The sequence below is a fragment of the Anguilla rostrata genome, chromosome 10 (genome assembly GCF_018555375.3).
Source record: "Anguilla rostrata isolate EN2019 chromosome 10, ASM1855537v3, whole genome shotgun sequence".
NCBI lineage: Eukaryota > Metazoa > Chordata > Actinopteri > Anguilliformes > Anguillidae > Anguilla > Anguilla rostrata.
The window spans coordinates 2,616,582-2,635,843 of NC_057942.1; the positions used below are offsets into that span (position 1 = coordinate 2,616,582).

Here is a 19,262-nt window from a genome sequence, read left to right on the forward strand (position 1 = left end):
GTGCTGGAAATGTGACTAATAGCTGGAGCAGGGAGACAGCTCTCAGGATCCGCACCCACACACTGTCTACTGTGTGGGCAGAGTATGAGAGAGAGAGCGAACACATACGCCAGTAACACACACACACACACACACACAAACTCTACATATACACACACACACACACACACAAACTCTACATATACACACATACACACACACACATACACTACATATACACACACACATACTCTACATATACACACACACACACATACTCTACATATACACACACACTACATATACACACATACACACACACACACAAAAACACACATAACCTCATACACACACACAGGCACACAGGCGTACACATATACACAAACACACACACTTACACATAGGCACACACACACATAGCCACATACACACACACACAAACACACATAACCACACACACACACACACACACACATAGCCACATACACACACACATACACAAACACACACACACTTCCACACAAAAACATGCACACATACATAAACCACACTCTCTCACAGACATAGCACAGTCTAATACGCACAAAACATACTCACACATACCTATTCTCTCTCCATCTCTCTCTAACACACATACACACACACAAAAACACATACACACACACATAGCCACATACACACACATATACACACACACACAAACACAAAGCACTTTGTTAAGCTGGGGTGATGATGGAGTTTAATAACCGTTATTACATGTACATGAACAACACGCATTATCGCAAAACTGCATTACAAAAACACAAAGGGCTAATTAAACTTCTGGATGGCCTGGCCTGTTTTTCAGAATGATTCATTCCATGAGCTGGCTCATGTACAAAAAAAAAGGACAGACTTGCATGTACACAAGCAGACACGCACACAGACACACACACATGGACACACACACACACACACACACATGGACATACACGCGCACACAGACACGCACACAAACACATACGCACATGCATACGTTAAACACACACAGGAGCATAAACCCACTCTCACGCATTACCAGACACATTCACATAAGAGCACACATACGTCTGTGAGCAAATCATGAATACTTGGAACTGAACCACAGTACCTCACTATTTGTGGTAATTTTATACGAGACTTTGGATTAATGTAACATTACACAAGACAGAAATGACACCACAGGAAACGTTGCTACATGTGTGGTTTCTCTTAAACCAAGTGTGTGGTGGTTTCTCTCTCAGACCACTAGCGAGGTCTCTCGGCTGACGCTCACATGCGGTTGGTGGAGTGGCAGGTGGGGGGCGGGGCTTTTGCACCCTTCCCCTGCAGTGACATAGTTAAGATCAGCTGACGCTCACACGCGGTTGGTGGAACGGGCTTGGAGTGGCAGGTAGGGGGGCGGGGCTTCTGGGTCCCAGTTAAGAGCTGGATGGAGCGCAGCTTGAGAGATGATCGCTAGCGCTAATTAGCTGCGCTAATTGGAGCTCTGCTTTGTGGAGGTCTCTCAGGGAGCCCCGGACTGGCCGGGACACAGCGGAGAGGAGAGGGCGACCAGCGTACTGTCCTCCATATACACACACAATTACACACATACTATCCTCCCTATACACACACACACATATATACACACACTAATGAACACACACACACTAATGAACACACACACACACACACACTAATGAATACACACACAATTACACACATACTATCCTCCCTATACACACACAATTACACACATACTATCCTTATACACACACACATATATATACACACACTAATGAACACACACACGGTAAAGAACACACACACAGACTAAGAAACACGCATACACACACACACACATACGCACACAAACACACACAAACATATTCCGGACAGACCTGACACAGAGCAGGCGAGGCCACTACAGCACTGAGGCAGTAACAGCAGAGCTGATGGTGTGCAGTAAGACTTACAGCCATAATATCAGCAGCCTGAGCCTGAGCTCAGCCCAGCACAGTGTGCCATGGCACGGTCAGTGATTGGACTGTGAGCCCCCAGGGCCGGATAGCATGTGGGGAAGGGGGGGGGGGGGGGGCTCGTTTGGGGCCTGTACGGCTGGGGGGGGGGGGGGGGGGGCTTTGAACAGGAAGAGGCCACGCCCGACTCCTGCCCCACTGCTACATCGTAGAGGAGGTGTTAGGAAACAAAGCCGGAAGAGTCGAACTGTCGGAAGGTCGAACCGTCAACATGTCTTATCTCCTGAGGGCGCTGACCATGGAGTGGACTGCAATTCTATTGTGTGTGTTTGTGTGTGTACGTGCGCACGTGTGTGTATGTGTGTGTGTGTGCGTGCAAACCGAACTGTGAAAGACACGAAAACAGAGGGGTACAGAAAGAGGGAAAAGAGATTTAAAAAAACAGAGAGAAAAGAAAAAGAAAAGGAGAGAGAGATGTGCACACAGAGCAAGCAACAGCAGAGGGGCGGGGCGTTCCCCCACAGCTCTTAAACCGGGTCGCCAGATCCGCGCAAAAATCGACGCAGAGGGTCTGATCGGCGACTCGGGCGCCCTCTGCTTCATCTCCCCCCCAGACCATGTGACCATGTGACCACAATGACCATGTGACCGCGAGCAGCCTGGCGGAGCCGGCGCCGCTTCCCCGCAAGTTCCCGAAAAAAAAAAAAAGAAACTAGATCCGGTTCACACGCTCGCGCCGCGTCTGCTCGACGGCGTGATTCGCCCGTCACTCACGGGGACCTTCGTCCCGCCGCCGCCGCCGATGCTATTTAAAAAACGGCACTTAGCTCAAAAAATGCGAAACGGCTACCCACACGAGAAAAAAGGGGGGAAAAAAAAACAAAAAGAGGAAGTGAGGACAGGAGAGGAAGAGGAAGAAGACTGGGAGGAAGAAGGAGGAAGGAGAGAGGAGGGGAGGATAGGGATCGGATAAGAGGAGGGATGGAGAGAGAGCGAGAGGGAACAGGAAGGAGAGAGGGATGAAGAGACAGGTGAGCTCACCTGGCATCCGCTTCACTGTAATATTCTCGGGCTACGATGTCTTCGAACAGCTCCCCTCCGGTCACCCTGGAAACGACAGCAGCGCGCACGTTAGCCCCACACCCGCCGAAACTGGCGCTCGAATCCCAGCCCCCGCCAGCGACGCTCGCCTCCGTCCGTGTCCCCAGGGAACAGGGACTTCCTGTGCGAGCGCACACGACCGAGCGGCCGAGCGCGCGAGCGTTTCGTGAAACACATTGCGTGTTTTCAGTAAAACAACAAGGCTTTGTTCTGGACGTGTTCCAATGTCAGTAAGACACAATGCACAATGTAGGTCACTGTGTATTGTGACATAAACTGCGCACATGCGCGTTGTGTCAAGGATGAATGACAAATTGACTTGTATGTGTGAGTTGTTGACATGGAACTGTGCAGTAGTGTTGCGTTGTGTGTAGTGGATGTGGTGACAGGGGTGTGTGTGAGTGTGTGTGATGGGGGGAGTGTTGTGTTGTTAGTGTGTGATGTGTGTGTGGGGGTGGTGGTTGGTGTGTGTGTTGGGGTGTGTGTGTTTTGGGGTGTGTGTGTGTGTGTCTGGGGGAGTGGGGTGGTGTGTGTGTTAGTGTGTGTGTGTGTGTTGTGTGGGGGGGGGAGTGTGTGTGTTAGTGTGTGTGTGTGTGTGCTGGGGTGGGGGAGTGTGTGTGTTAGTGTGTTGTGTGTGTCTGGGGGGGGGGTGTGTGTGTGTGTGTGTGTGTCTGGGGGGAGTGTGTGTAGTGTGGGGTGTTGGGGGGGGAGTGCGTGTGTTAGTGTGTGTGTGTGTGTGTGTCTGGGGGTGAGGGTGTGTGTGTTAGTGTGTGTGTGTGTCTGGGGGTGAGGGTGTGTGTGTTAGTGTGTGTGTGTGTCTGGGGGTGAGGGTGTGTGTGTTAGTGTGTGTGTGTGTCTCTGGGGGGGGGTTGCCAGTGCTGCAGGATTTCCCGTTTTCTCAGCCTGGCTACGTTGCCATGGAAACAAGGGCATGCTCTGCGAGCTTGCGGGAAGTGAAGAGAGGAAGAGTGTGAGCGAAGGGCGCTGGAACGAGGAGCGGGAGCGGGGAACATTACGATGCGTCCGAGGGGGAAAAGATCAAAGACAGAACAGCCACGGGGGCGCGAGCCGGGCGACTCCGAAACCGGGACACTTACAGGTCAAAGAGGAGGTAGTGGAATCCTTCTTCTGATATACTGTCATGGAGACGGACTGAAAGAGAGAGAGAGGGGAGGAGCAGTTCACACACAGAACGCGCAGTGGGAAGCGAGCCCATCCACCCACCCACTCACAGGCAATTAGACACACTAACATATGTGCACACACACACACACACCCCCACTCACTCACTCACACATACACACCCACCCATTCACTCACAAACACACACACACACACACACACACACGCTCACAGGCAATTAGACACATTAACATACATGTGCACACACACACACACACACACACACACGTAGCTCTGCTGAGCCTGTGTGTGTGTCTGTGTCAGTAGGACTGGGGTGTGACGACTGGGTGGTTAAAGGCTGAGGACAGCATATGTTTTTCATACAGGAATTCATATATCAAAGTAACTGTGGGTCCTGTAGTCTGGTGACTGCCCACTTCCGGGGAACAGGTGTCCTCAAAGTGAACTATTATTAATAATCATAATTCCAGCATCTATAAGGGTTTTTGTTTACTTTTAAGGGCGTTTGTTGTTTATCTTTGTCTATTTAGCATTTAATTGGAGGAGATAAATTCAAAATGTGTTTTTCCGAAACGCGGCGAGATTATTCCTGACAGCAACCGTTCGCACCTGCCGTCTCCGGCAGATTAAGCATTGAAAACATTCTTTTCGCGTAACCATGGTGATGCACCAGTAAACTCACCGGAGATCTCCCTCTCTCTTCTTCAGGTTAACACTGAGATGAGTACGACCTCATTTTGCAGAGTAAAATGTCAACAACCGTCCACACCAACTCTATTCTCTGTGTCCTGGGGGGGTGGTGTTTCACCAAGCAGGATTACAGAGTTAGCTGGATAACTCAGAACAGATCTTTTTACTTCAGTCCGTGTTCCAGATTTGGGAGGGTTTCCGGGTTTTACTCAGAGCAGTTATCCAGCTAACCCGGTAATCCCGCTTTGTGAAACAGGGCTCAGGACACAGCTAGTAACCGAACCACCCCAGAATAACCACCACAGTAGCTCAGCTCTCTGGTTGTGGGCTACAGGGCGCTTCCACAGAGGGAAAGTCACACGCTGTGAAGCAGACAGGGAGACTTTTCTTTTGCGTAACCATGGTGACGCACCAGTAAACACAGAGAGACTTACCGATATTGGAGTGCTTGAGTAGCCGACAGATACGAGCTTCACGTTCCAGCTTCTGATGATCTGAAGGGATAGAGAGACAAAGGGAGAGAGAGAGAGAGAGAGAGAGAGAGAGAGAGAGAGAGAGGGAGAGAGAGAGAGAGAGAGAGAGAGAGAGAGAGAGGCTTACTGAAGGAAGGAATGCAGGTGGACATTCGAGGGCGGCAGTGTAGTATAATGGGGTAAGGAGCTGGTCTTGTAACCTAAAGGTCACAGGTTCGATTCCAGGGTAGGACACTGTACCCTTCAGCCTGGTACTTAACCTGCATTGCTCCAGTACAAATCCAGCCGTATAAAATGGATGCAGTGTAAATTCTGTGTAAAAAGTTGTGTAAGTTGCTCTGCATAAGAGCGTCTGCTAAATGCCTGTAATGAGATGTGATGTAATGAGATGTGATGTAATGAGATGTGATGTAATGAGATGTGATGTAATGTAACTACACACACACACACACACACACACACACACACACACACACACACACTGATTACCAGGAACTGGTATCTGAGGAATAAGGCTGTTATTCTCCCAGTCTTCACGCCGGATTCTTTGTTCTATCCGTCTCTCCGTCCCGTGTACTATGTGATTTGATGCATTCACAGACTGATGGAATCACGCCCATCATGCCAGTGGAGCAGCGGAGTCCATGCCACACACACACACACACACACACACACACACACACACACACACACACACACACACACACACACACACACACACACACACACACACACACACAGGCCCCAGGTGACCAGAAAGCAAGCTCTCTCCCCGTCTCACACACACACACACACACACACACACACACACACACAGGCCCCAGGTGACCAGAAAGCAAGCTCTCTCCCCGTCTCACACACACACACACACACACACAGACACAGAACACACACACACACAGACACACACACACACACAGACACAGACACACAGACACACAGACACACACACACACACACACACACACACACACACACACACACACACACACACACACACACACACACAGACACACACGGGGTCCGGGAGCGTTAAACCCGGTGCTGGAGATGAGGGGCCCGGCCTGCGGAGTCCAGACCAGCTGACTCCACTAATCAAGGTCCTCAGCAAAGACTCTAGCGGCTGATTGGTGGAATCAGGAGTGTCGCTGCGTGGCTGGAAGGAGAGCCTGCACCCACACCGGCCCTTTATGGATAAGACTGAGGACCCTCGCGACAGAGTAATAATAACATTCATTAAGACAATAATAAAACCTTCAATCAATGTCCATAAAAACCATGTAGAGGCTTGTTTGCAGGACCCCCCCCAGTGTTACAGACTGACTACTACGCACTGAATCACAGCGGGAGTATTCCTGCAGATGGGGTGGAACATACATCGTAGCGTTAGCGATGATACAAAGAAAAGCAATCATGGAGCGACGCAAAAATAGTTTTCCTAGAATAAGTAAATTCAGAGCATGCACAATTCATGTTTCTGCATGTCGAGCCACGGCGTCAGCCCTAAGGATGCTGGGAAAATCAACACGTCCACGTTGGCGTGCGTGTCTGCAAGCACACATGTCCGCACGCATGCTGTGTAAGCGAGAGCATGTTGCTAAGGGAGAGTCAGGTGTGGTCAATAATTAAAGAGCGGAATATAAATTGTGCAGCTTCCAGTCGCCGCTGCATTCTTCTGCGTCTTGGGTAGACAAACACAAACAGACATGCAAACTGCACACACACACACACACACACACACACACAAATACGAAACCACCACTCAGCCTCTGCAGACCCCAGATGAGAACACACACACACACACACACACGCCCCTGCAAGAAAGCACGCTTCAAAATACACACATATACATACTGGAATAAAAAGGCTGCTATTCACCTGGGAATATTACGACAATACAACACCTCCGGCAATTTTAGTGCCAAGATTCAGACTGACGTTGGGGCAACTGTGTTACCGGCGTGACAGTGAACATTACTGATGACCTCATCCCGAGTGACCTGCAGGTTTTACAGGTATATGACATCATGTGTTCTGTGGACAGTGCAAAGAGAGAGACAATGAGCCTGAGGGACCAGCTAACATTGGCTAGCCAAAAAACTGGAGGGGGAGGTAAGAAACAAAAAAGCATCACCATGACATTCACACTTCCAGTGGTTGCATAATTATCTGACTTAGGCTTAAAAAAAACAAAAATAAAAAAAAAAACAGGCTCTCTTCTCTCTCACTCTCAGTGAATCACCCCTTCTCTGTCCAATCAGACAATCACGACAGGATAAGATGAAGTCACGGTGCAAGTTGGGTCTGTGTGCCATTGCAGATTTTAAATAAATAAATAAAGATTTTAAAAACTTGCGGCGATTCGTGATCCGTGACCTGCTACACAAAGCTCTTTTTGACGGACGCTTGTCGGTCCTCCCCTCGCATCCTGACAGGGCCTCAGGCTTTCGGGCCCAGAGGCTGACGCTCCCCGCCCCGGCGGCCGTGATGACGGGATGGGGGGCGTGGCTAGCCAAGGCGCGGCGCTCTTCGGCCGGGAGAGAGCCGCTTTCCCGCGAACCCTAACCCTAACCCTTACCGCCCAGCTCATCCGCGGCGGTAAGGACGGGGGCGCAGAGACCTCGGCGACGATGCGTAAGAACAAGCGTGCTGGGCGGGGGGGGGTAGGGGACGGGGGACGGGGGGAGAGGGGCCCTGTGGGGGCGGAGAGCACGAGCGTTCGTCGTGTTCACTGGGCGGGAAAAATCCACTGCAGCCGCACGACCGCGCCCCCGTACCCCACGGCGTGCAGTGAGGCGCGAGGGGGCCGGCAGGCGGGGGGGAGGGGGGGTGTGGGCAGGCAAGGGGGGGGGCGACCGCCAACTCCAACGCGTGAGTCACGGCCGCCCGTCGCGGGAGGAGAGAGGACAGAAAAAAGGGATGGAGGGACGGACGGATGGATGGATGGTGGGCTTCAAGGAGTGCAGAAATCCACTCGTCACTGATGCCCACGCTGAAATTTCTGTCCTCCCTCCCTGCTGCGTGTGGTTAACCCTCTCCCCCCCCCCACCCCCAAAGGCTGGCATCTGCATGTGAAACACAGTAGTCCGCAGTACCTCACTCTCTCTCTCTGTCCAGGCACTGCAGTGTTATTCCAGAGGCGAGACTCGATTTTCATCTAAATATTGTCCCTGTTTAATCAAACGATGGTCCTTCTCTACTGTTTGCCCACGAGCACACTACTGTAATATTAAATAGCCCCCTCTTCCATACTCCTCGGAGTGGGAATGCGGGGGGGGGGGGGGTGAAGCCGCAGGCCCCTTTCAACAGGAGTGAGCGCGAGAGTGCCAAGCTGCCAGCCTCGTGAAGGCCGTTTGCTCGCAGGCGTGTAACGTTCTGTGACGGTGCCGCCGCTCGAGGAATCGCATTAGCTATTCCTTCCCCTCCCCTGACCGAGACACAAATTATCGTTTTGAAGCTCCGACAAACACCGCGCTGTCAAAACTCCCACGTGACCGACCGCCGCCACCGCATGCACAATTTTCCCGTGAAATTGTGCGAGATCTGTAGACTCCGTTTCATAATAACGGGATAAGGAGGAAACCGGGATCGTTAATAAATGAATGTAGCTGTCTGTTTAAATTTTGCGAATGATAATTATCCGGTCGTATACAGAAACCTATAGATTTCGCTAGGTTATCTAGGAATCGGACATGTTACATGCCGTTTGTTTTCGTATTTTCATCCAAACCCTGAAGTAGTAGCTACGTGCAGTTCTGCACGATTGCTTTCATGTTTGTGTTAATGTGAACCGCCCACTCCACACGAAAAAAATGGCTTATTATGGCATACACAAATATCTATTTCTTAAACCATCTGAATTGCCAATTCGCATAGCGAGTCAAAACAACTAGCTGCGAATGTATTGTTCCAACAATGTTTAGAATTACGTGTTCGTGTTGAAACAGAAAATACTTTAAACGGTTTTCATTATTTTGGTTTTTAATATTCACAACGGTATTGAATCCAACACTGTAATTACTTTCCTATAGCCACCGAAGTGTTTCCGATAAAAAGATCCGGGTAAATCCAGGTCACCCCGCCACCGCATTGCAGTTAGTGCTGAAAAAACCTATTGACCAATCACCATCTTACCCTACAGAGCTGTTGCGAGTTCTTATTGGACGATGTACGAATCCTTCTGAAAGCACGCCTACAGTACCGCCCATATCCGTAAAGTCGCTCGCCTATTGGCTTTACGCTTAGCCTTCGGCCACACCCCCTCACATTTGCTCCAGTTTCTACTCGCAACTGATGGCATTAACCGTTCATACGCTGGACGACCACCGTGATTTGCAGTGAAAACCGCAGTTACAAACATTTTTTTCTTGACATCGCAATTAATATCTACAACAAATGTGTCAAATAACATAATTCACACAGGAAAAAATCATCTCAGCTATTAAAAAAAAAACACTTTCTACTGGGAATATCCATGTTATTTTACTGTAATTATTTCCAAGAGAACGCTCCAAGAGTCTCCGCCTCTCCATCACTAAAACGTAAAACTGCTCATGTGTTCTAACTGCATAAAGAGCTCGCGCTCTTGCGACAAAGCGCAGAGTAAAGGCCACGGCTGAGGGAATACAAGCCCGTTATTTTCCCTCCAAACGCACTCAGAGTATTTAAAGGTGCACTGGGTAAGGTGGCAGCCGGTATCGGTGGTATGATGTCTCACTGACGGAAGCTGAGGTATGCAACAGCGCTCGCACAAGGCCAGCGCGAGGGCTCTCTCCGTGCCCGAGCCGTGTCCAACTTCACCTCTCTGGGTCACATGAGAGTCTCGTGCTCTGGCCGCATAGGTCCAACCGACGCAAGAGCCTGAGCCGCCATAATACACACACATACATACACACACACACACACACGTACACACACACACACACACAACACGCACTCACACATACACACACACACACAACACGCATGCACACAAACACACGTCACATACGTCAACACTCATTCTTCATACCATGTGCTTTATTAGTCTTCACATCATAGTCACAGAAACTAAAACTTTGGTTGTGCTGCACTGACTCACTCTCTTCAGACGAAGCAGGAATGAAGCAAAACAAACTACGGCACTTTTAATAAAATAAAACACACGATAAAACAACACGTGCACCGGTGGTACACCTTTAACCAATACTACACACAGAATAAAAAAAACACCATGGTCACTAATATAATCACACTGCCCCATAAAACATAATTCTGTGTTAAAGAACGTAGGTGCTGATCCGTCCCGCAGATCAACAGCCATGTTCACTAATACGGACACGCAATCTGGCGGCTTCGCTGTCTCTGATTGGCCCGAGCCCTTCCCGGTCCTGTGATGGCGTAGGTGTGATAATCCAGGGGATTCTGCCAATCTCGTTATGCCGGCACCGTGAAGTACCGATCCGCTTAAAGGCCCCCGTCCAGCGAGCAGCCGCCATGCGCGCCAACGCAGAGCCTCGAAACGGCCAATAGGAAACAACGATCAAGAGTTCAGCATTCCGTCCCGAAAGTGCAGCCTTTGTGGTTCTGAGGTAGGCTAGGGGACAGGAAACGGTTTAATTTATGGCTCACGATTTCACGACGGAGGAAAGCGCATCGCGGAAGATGGAAGATATCAAGCAGAGCTTGATAGAACTGAGCCGGTCAACAGTCACATTTTACGTGAAGTGACCTGAAATCATAGAGCTCGTGATCATCGGCAGAGGTACGTCAAGGGCCCGCGAGACAGAACCACACAAATGGCTCATCCAAAGGTGGCCTTAAAGTAGCACCTCCGGACCCGGGGCAAGCTCAAGACTCTCAGCCCTCACTGCTCGGGGAACTGCTTTACTTTTCCTGCAAGAGTGACCGGCTGTCTCCAGGGGGGTGTAAATCAACCGCTACCTTTATACCTGTGAAGGAACTCCAATTACGGGGGAGATAATGGGGTTTTCAGAGCTGTCGGCAGTGCGCAACAACTTCCTGTGACCACAGCAAGTTATTAGTCTGAGTTCCCTTTGGGACTCCATTTAACACTCACCCCCCCCCACCCCCACACCACCCCCAAACACATTTCACACCTCTGCGCACAGTGTAGGCCTACCTCTTGCAGACAGCTTTTTGGTGTTGATTATTTTGGCTGCGTATTCCTGGCCTGTGCAGAGTTTGACACATCTGCGCACCACTGAAAAGGCTCCCCTGGGGAAACAAAGACAGGAGGAACATAGGTTAGAAAGGTTCCGGCAACTGATTCAAACATCTCATTTATTCATTTTCTTTGCTTTATTATCCATTGGACCAAGGGGTTTTTTTCTCATGAAAGAAAGAGAGCAGGAGAAACAAAATGGCCGTCATTCCTGAAAGCAAATTATTGGCTTATTATAAGGCTTTTTTTTTTTTCCTCGGCAATTCACACACTGCATCGCCTTTGGACAAGGAACAGGAAGTTTCTGAGGAAAGTGGCCAAGGCACACCACACCAGGAAACGGGGCCAGTGCGCCAACACGGGTCCCGCCCTGTTCTCTATTGTCTCATCCGTAAGACGCAGGGGGCTGTATCTGTGTCCCGATCATCCTAAACAGGAAAGCAACGACACCTTGTCAGGGAAACCAGTCCATAGCGCCGAACTGTCCACGGATTGGCCCTCTTTTGAAGGAACGAATGAGTACAAGAGGACAGAGGTTTGTTGTGGCAGCTTGACCGAGACGGACTGGGGGAGGCGGCCAGCATCGTGGCGAGAGGTGAGGCGTGTGCAGTTACTGCATACTACACACACCCACAGCACGTCACGTGACCAAGACCGAACAACTGGAGCGTGCGATTCTGAACGGGACGTTTCGTGAGCTTTAAAAATCGCACGGACGCGCGTCCGCAGCCCCCGACGTTTCTGCCCCGCTTGCATTTTCGGCTTCGCGTTGAGCAGCGAATGCAAAAGCTTGATGCCGTCCGCACGCATTCTAAAAGCCTACGGCGAATTCATTTACGCATTTATTTTTCTGCTTGCGGCATCGAAATTTGGCCTACTTGCACGGGCCTGTCCGCTTAATAAGACTCTCCGATGACGCCCCGTGCCCGTGCTTAATCAGCAAACTCCGGAATGTGCACAAATGGTACAATGTGTACAACGTGAAAGACAGTGACGGAGAGAGAGCAGATTTAGCAGAACCTGGACACCTACAAATTCACTCACACAGGGACGGGCACAAAATTGCCCATTACACACACACACACACACACACACACATACACACTCACACTTTCATTAAATTACACAGTGAATCTTTCATACAAGAGAGCACACAGCTCTTCGATACACATCAAAATCTGGAGGGACCTTTCTGGTTCCGGATTAATGGCAGAAAACATAATAACGTCATGCACAGACTTCGCCGGGCGTAGTTCAGTCTGCAAGCGTTAAGAGCCAGTCAGAGCCAAGGCCTACTGCTGTCAATGGTGTCAAGTGGAAAGGCACAGTGAATCACCGCAAGGGTCAGCCTGTACTCCAACTGAGATAGCCCTCTGTCACAGAGAGAGAGAGAGAGAGAAAAGCAGCTCCGCACCGATCTAATGACCAACATTCTCCCAATGTTCCCGAGACACCGCAGTAACACGGTGGGGGGTACGAGGTGATATTCAGAAGCCGTGGGCGATCCGCAGCTGGATGTAATGCATGTGTGAACAAAGTGCTTTTCATTAGCGCCTGAGCCCGGCCCTGCCTGTCTTTTGGAAGAGACATTAAACTGATTTATAGACCAGCGGCTGTCAGGCGACTGACGCGGCAGCCGGGAGAAGGCCAGGCGGCCCGGCTCCATCAGACGCGCGCGCCTCACCCCGCATAGCTGGAATAGCTGGAGCCGCTGGGGAGCCGGGGCGGGCTATAGCGGGCTACACGCGCTCACTCGCGAAAACACGCGCTACAGCTGTCTCCCCGACGAGCTCGCGCCCGGAACACTGCGCGGCTCCCCGTTTCGCGAGACGCGGAGTCGCGAGCGCACCTGCCGCGTGCGTAATTACTCGCACCTGCAACGGCATCACCCCTGCGAAGACGCCACCCGCAGGAAATTAAAACACGGTGACGACGATATGATCTTAGGTTTTTTTGTGTTTTTTTTCCAACATTTCGCATGAACTACTTTTGTGGCATGTGCACACAACAACCAACATCAGCTTTTCTCCAAATTTCTATGACAGCTGAAAATTGGCCACCACTCAGCACAACAAATCTAGCTCAGTGTGGCAATGCACATTAGTGGAGAAGCTGATACTGAGCTACAGCTGATACAGCTGATCTCTTAATATGAATTACGTATGTGTGTGTTTGTGTGCGTAAACTACAATAAATGCAGATTTAAATGAACTGAAACTGGGCAATGTAGAATTCAGGGTTTAAATATTCTGTTGCATCACGTTTGACTCAATACTCCATTTCATATGATATACACTACATCGGCAGCGTGAGAAAGAACGGGAGAGAGTATGGAAACAAGCAGCAACACAACAAGCGCTCTTTCACTGTTATTAGTCGCTCTGGATAACCGTGTCTGAAAAGTGATTGTAATGTAATGGGCGCCGCTTTGCATTTAGAAATTGAGATTTCATCGTGAACGCACGAGGGAAATAAGCACTGAGCGCGCGATAGAATTTATGTCAGCACGTGAACGCCGTACAATACTGGCCCAATCTTAGGTACCGTTCATCGAAAAAGGATTAAACGCCGAACACAATCGAAAACAGCGCCTTGTATGCAGTCTGTTTTCAAAAAGTTTCAGTCAAAATGGAAAGCTTTCCACCTGAGCTAGCAAGACGTTTACTATGTCCGTCTTTTTTTCCATGAGGTGCAGCAGTGCGTAAACGAGCGGCCAACGAGCGCTTCTCGTCTCCGCTCGGTCACTGATAAGCTTCATTATTTTTCCACGGACCAAGATGTCCACGCCATATCGGTTAGCAACCGAATAGCTACGTTAGGTTCAATAGCTGTGCTGCTAGACATGTCACCACTGACAGATTAAACTGGTAATAAATTAAAGGGGCTCGTCTCCCCCGAAAATACACGAGTGAGCATGTGTGTATCGGGGCAGAGATTTTTGCGTAATAATATCTAGCTGACTACAACCGGCTGAATTGCATCGCGGGGCAAAAATTAATAATTCAACAGAAAACAAGGCAAAGCGGCTCAATATAAACCAAGGGGAGGGGGGAGGCGAACAAAATACGTCCCTGACGTCAGGCAGCAGGCATGTTCCACCACATAGCCTACAGATTACAGGCACCAAACAGCCGCCCCGAGTTCTGACAGCTCAAAATGTCAGTGGCCAGCTCGCTGCTGTGCAGACGGGGGCCGAAGACCCGACGAGCAGGCGATCAGAGACGGGCGCAGCTATGTCGCTAGCTTTGATTTCAGAAAGACACTGTTCGCCTCGATTACCGAAGCCAGCGTGTGTGTGTGTATGTGTGTGTGTGTGTGTGTGTATGTGTGTGGGTGTGCTGCCGCGAGCTTTACACTGGAGAATGGGAACAAGCGAGCGTTGGCTGGATCGCCATGTAGAATGTGTCAATGTGCTGTCATCTGTCACCCAACGAAACGGACACACATTTGCATATACGCGAAACACCGTAATAACAGTCATCAAAACACAACAGCAAAATTGAGACCTAACGGTCACGTTATAGCACATAACGTTAAATAACAACATCTTACTTTCCGAGCTCTTCGTATAGCTGATACTCGTCCGTAAATCGTGTACAGGTTGTCGTAGCCATGTCGCCGTCTTATCTCGGGTCTGGATATAGTGTCACTGTTTTCAGCACGTTGACTTCCACTCTGTGAATATTACTTAATTTCTACAGAGGCGTTCTTGGGTTTTTGCTGCCGATTTTTGCTGTTATTAGTCGTCACAAACAGCAGCAGATATGTATTCGGGTAAAGGAGAGGTTTTGCTAGCGAGCTAGCGGACTGCCTGCGTCTCTCCCCCTCTATCCCAGCCTACTGTGTCGTGCACTTACTCAATACGTGCAAGCGCCCCTAGCATAAGGCTCTCTGTCGCCACCTATTGGTCACTCCATATCAAGCGCGTGCGTGGGCACTGATTCAACGCTCGTTATTTAATTTGCCAGCTACGTACTTTGTTTCCTCTAGGGACTAAAAAATATTGAGTCAAACTAATATTTTGCATTTGGTGAAAATTGTGCGTGCATAAACATGGTTGATTAAGATGAATAATGCATCACAGATGAAGGGGGAAAAAAAAACGTTGAACGTAGAATTCAAAAGGAGCAAGCTTGTCACCCTGCCTTATGTTGTATTGACAGCCTAACGACATTTACAATTAGCCTACATTATATTTCCAATTAGGGAACGGCTATCATATGGGAACGAGTGATACAGAAAATCATTGTGGGGATAACTGACACAAACTAAAAGTGAGACGACGTGTGGAGAATCACATCGTTAGTAAGAAATTGCATTTAGAACTAATACCCACCGTGAATTTTAGCTTAAAAGATGACCACAATCCTGGTCAGATTCAGACCAGGCAATTTCCTTTGTGCTTAAATGACCTATTCTCAAACTTAGTATGCACAAGTAACTTTGCTCTGACCGTCCCCATTAAAACCATATTTGGGCATGTGCAACAGAAAAAAGAGCCTATTTTTTAGATATGTGATCAGCTTGTATTCAAATCATCAGTGTTACTGGTGATAGTTTTAATAACAACGAGGTATATATTTTCAGTCCACCACTATTGAAACTCATCAATTTAAATACCAAAACTGACAAATTATGAGAATTTTCTGTCTGGGGCTCTCATGCTAACTGCAGTGGTATGGTTTTATCATTTCAAACTTCAGAAGTGAAAATTCTAGTTAATCGGCTGTACACCTCATTAAAATATATCAAATCATGAGCAAGGAAGAATGGGGAGGAAAACATTCATACTTATTCGTATTCCTCCCTCCCCATCACAAATTTCTCGCAACTCTCCAATTTTGCTTGATGTTTTTTTAGAACAAAACTCAATTCTATTTACCACACAACCAACATAAATGCTCTATATGAAGCACTTTTGAAATGCAAAGACACACAAAATAAACTTAATAAGGTCACTCCTATGCTGCTTTACTTGCATGAGGCCTAATTTTTGTTTATTTCTTTATATATTTGAGCCAAGGCTAATTATTACACTATGTTCCAAAATCCACCCGCAGGCTTTTCAAGTATTCTGCTCGCAGACAAACCGACACACACACATTCAGTAACCTGCAACAGTGCCCTCTAGTGGTTTCATGGGTTAACTACATTTCTATTTCTGCCATAGACCAGCAAAACTGAATATGCATTTGTATTTTAATAAAAATGTTTTTGTGAACTTGCATAACGTTTATCATAATTATGAAAGTCATGTTCACTAATACACATACTAATACTAATACACATACTTTAAACGCTGTTCCAATATTTTACGTTAGAATGTAACCAGCAAAACCGTAGACACAGACAGACACACACACACACACACACACACACACACACACACACACATATATATATATATATATACATACATGTCTATGAGCAAAACAAGCCGGGGATTGGTGCTCATATTTTAAGGACCGTGTGGAAACAAATCCATCGGCTAGATTAGAAAATGCTATTAATTATTTGGCTTTAAATTTCTATAATCACGTCTAAAACGACATTGTTATTATTTGTAACATTACTTATTAAATTAATTGTACACCGGTGATGAAGTAAGTTGAAAGTAAATTCGTACACTACATTCACTGTCATAAATTTGAAACTGGATACAACTATTATATGAACTTGGGGAGCTGCCATAAATCTAGTATCATCGCATTAAATTATAGCATTTAAACGGTATTATATTACGACTAGTGCAATGACATTCAGAAAATAAAAATATCGGGAATAAAGACTAGCTCTGTGTAACTACAGACTGTGTCCCCTCAAATGGTGACGTCATATGTATGCGCCGAGGAAAACGACGTGCGTTTCAAAATGGCATCGTCCTTGAAGTCTTGGTTGTCGGTTATGTCGGTAATGTACACTTATTACCTCAGAAAACTATGAAACTCAGTCAGTATTATTTTACATAGTAAGCCAACTATACCGTCCAGTATTGTACCTGTTAGTTTAATGTAGTGGTTAGCCAGAAGATACTGTACAGGTGATGCTACGCAGACTGCGGTGCACCATGCTCATTCTTGCTGTAGACAGAATACTAACCAGCTAGCTACTACCCGATTATTGTTTTAATTCACAGTCTATTGTGCGAGATTGGTGTGTTGTGACAAGTGGACGACATTTTTATATGGACTATTTGATCTGTGTTTAGTTGAACCTTTTTGTCTGATTGGTTATGTCCGTCTTTTAGAGTGCTTTGACCTGGATACGACCACGGGGATTCCATTCAACCGCTGTGTGTTGCAAGGTAAACAGACCATAGTTTCAATTACTTAATTCCTCTCGGATGCGACTCAAAGTTACATAGTAGCCTAGTCTACCTTTACTTTCACATCAGAATGACACTGTATATAATTTGGCATGTATTGTGATCGTTGCAATTTGCAATAGTAATTTACCTACTTCAGTTTTACATCCAGAAATCGTAGCGCACTTTGCTTGCAGTCATACCATGCTGAGAAGATGTCGTACCATTCTCTATTTGCAGAACCGCGCAGCACGCATTCGTGTGGGAAAAGGGAACAGACCCCTGACTTACGAGCAGGCCGTCCACCCGCACTACATTGCACATCGCAAGGGCTGGTTATCGCAGCACACCAGTAAGTGGCCTGTTTTTGCGTATTAATCCCGGGTTGAATTAAATCCTTATTCAGTAAAATAGCGCATATATATATCTAGCCGCACTTCAGCCAGTGTTTCCCTAAATATCTTCCAACCAAGTTTCGTATCATTGTTTTCATTATCTTGATGTGGGGGCGATTCGTCTCCTCGCAGGTAATCTGGCGGGGGAGGACGGGGCCGCCGACAGGACGGTGGAGGACGTCTTTTTACGGCGCTTCATGTTCGGCACGTTCCACAGCTGCCTCGCGGACGAGCTGGTCATCAAGCGCAGAGGCAACATGCTGGTGGTGTGCGGCTTGCTGACCCAGAAACTGCAGGCCAGTAAATACTACTTCCTCATTGGCTACACCGAGACTCTGCTCTCGCACTTCTACAAATGTCCCGTGAAACTGGAGTTGCAGACCCTGGAGGACAAAACGGTGTACAAGTACTTGTGAGCGCAGGTGCCGCGCTGTTTATTTCAGAATGGACAGACTTAAATATCTAAAACGGACAGGGAGGAGGAGGTGGTGGTCTATGGTAATACATGTGGCACGTGATTCATTTTGTATATGAATTAAGTATGTTAATAATTGGCAGTGCTGAATTTTGAAAGATGTGAGTTTCACAGTGACGCCCATGTCCAGTGTGTGGTGGATCAGACCATTGGAAGTGTTTGGACAAGACCATGGAGAAGAACTTGTGTGAAGAGGAACGCATTATGATTTTGTATTTAAAAAATAAACCACTGGAATCATAAGAGCGCGGCATAACATTTTCATTCCGTATACCAGACATTTCTGAGTCACTTGAACAAAGGTTCGAAGGATTGGGTTGTGCAAATAATGGGTCTTTGGGCAGAGCTGATTATCTGTTTAACTGGGAACTTTGCCAACCGTGTGGATTGGATCCATGCTATTCTCACAGGTGAATAAATGTTCTGGAGAAATAAACTGGCCTTTTTTCATATGAAACCAAGACCTTGAATTTGTGTATTATATAAACAGAGGGACTGTGTAGAAGCTGGAAAAAAACCATATAAAAAATTATACATATGTGTGAGCATTAGAGCTTTCA

General features: G+C 47.9%; 2 protein-coding genes across 2 annotated transcripts in view; one reads left to right on the forward strand and one right to left on the reverse strand.

Moving 5' to 3' along the window:
• Nucleotides 1-15,381, reverse strand: part of LOC135233703 (calcium/calmodulin-dependent protein kinase type II delta chain-like) — a 59,511-nt gene extending 44,130 nt beyond the window's left edge. Inside the window, exons 1-5 of the mRNA XM_064297503.1 lie at nucleotides 15,081-15,381; nucleotides 11,487-11,581; nucleotides 5,327-5,386; nucleotides 4,157-4,211; nucleotides 3,000-3,065 (exon numbers count right to left, since the gene is read on the reverse strand). Coding sequence (XP_064153573.1) covers nucleotides 3,000-3,065; nucleotides 4,157-4,211; nucleotides 5,327-5,386; nucleotides 11,487-11,581; nucleotides 15,081-15,142 — 338 coding nt within the window. The 5' untranslated portion in view covers nucleotides 15,143-15,381. The remainder of the gene's footprint in view (nucleotides 1-2,999; nucleotides 3,066-4,156; nucleotides 4,212-5,326; nucleotides 5,387-11,486; nucleotides 11,582-15,080) is intronic.
• A 1,959-nt stretch (nucleotides 15,382-17,340) lies between these two features.
• On the forward strand, nucleotides 17,341-19,163 carry mrps24 (mitochondrial ribosomal protein S24). Its single transcript, XM_064353424.1, has 4 exons — nucleotides 17,341-17,438; nucleotides 17,776-17,832; nucleotides 18,073-18,184; nucleotides 18,360-19,163. The coding sequence occupies exons 1-4, from the start codon at nucleotides 17,352-17,354 to the stop codon at nucleotides 18,641-18,643; spliced, it is 540 nt and encodes a 179-aa protein (XP_064209494.1). The 5' UTR covers nucleotides 17,341-17,351; the 3' UTR covers nucleotides 18,644-19,163.
• Nucleotides 19,164-19,262: the final 99 nt, after the last annotated feature.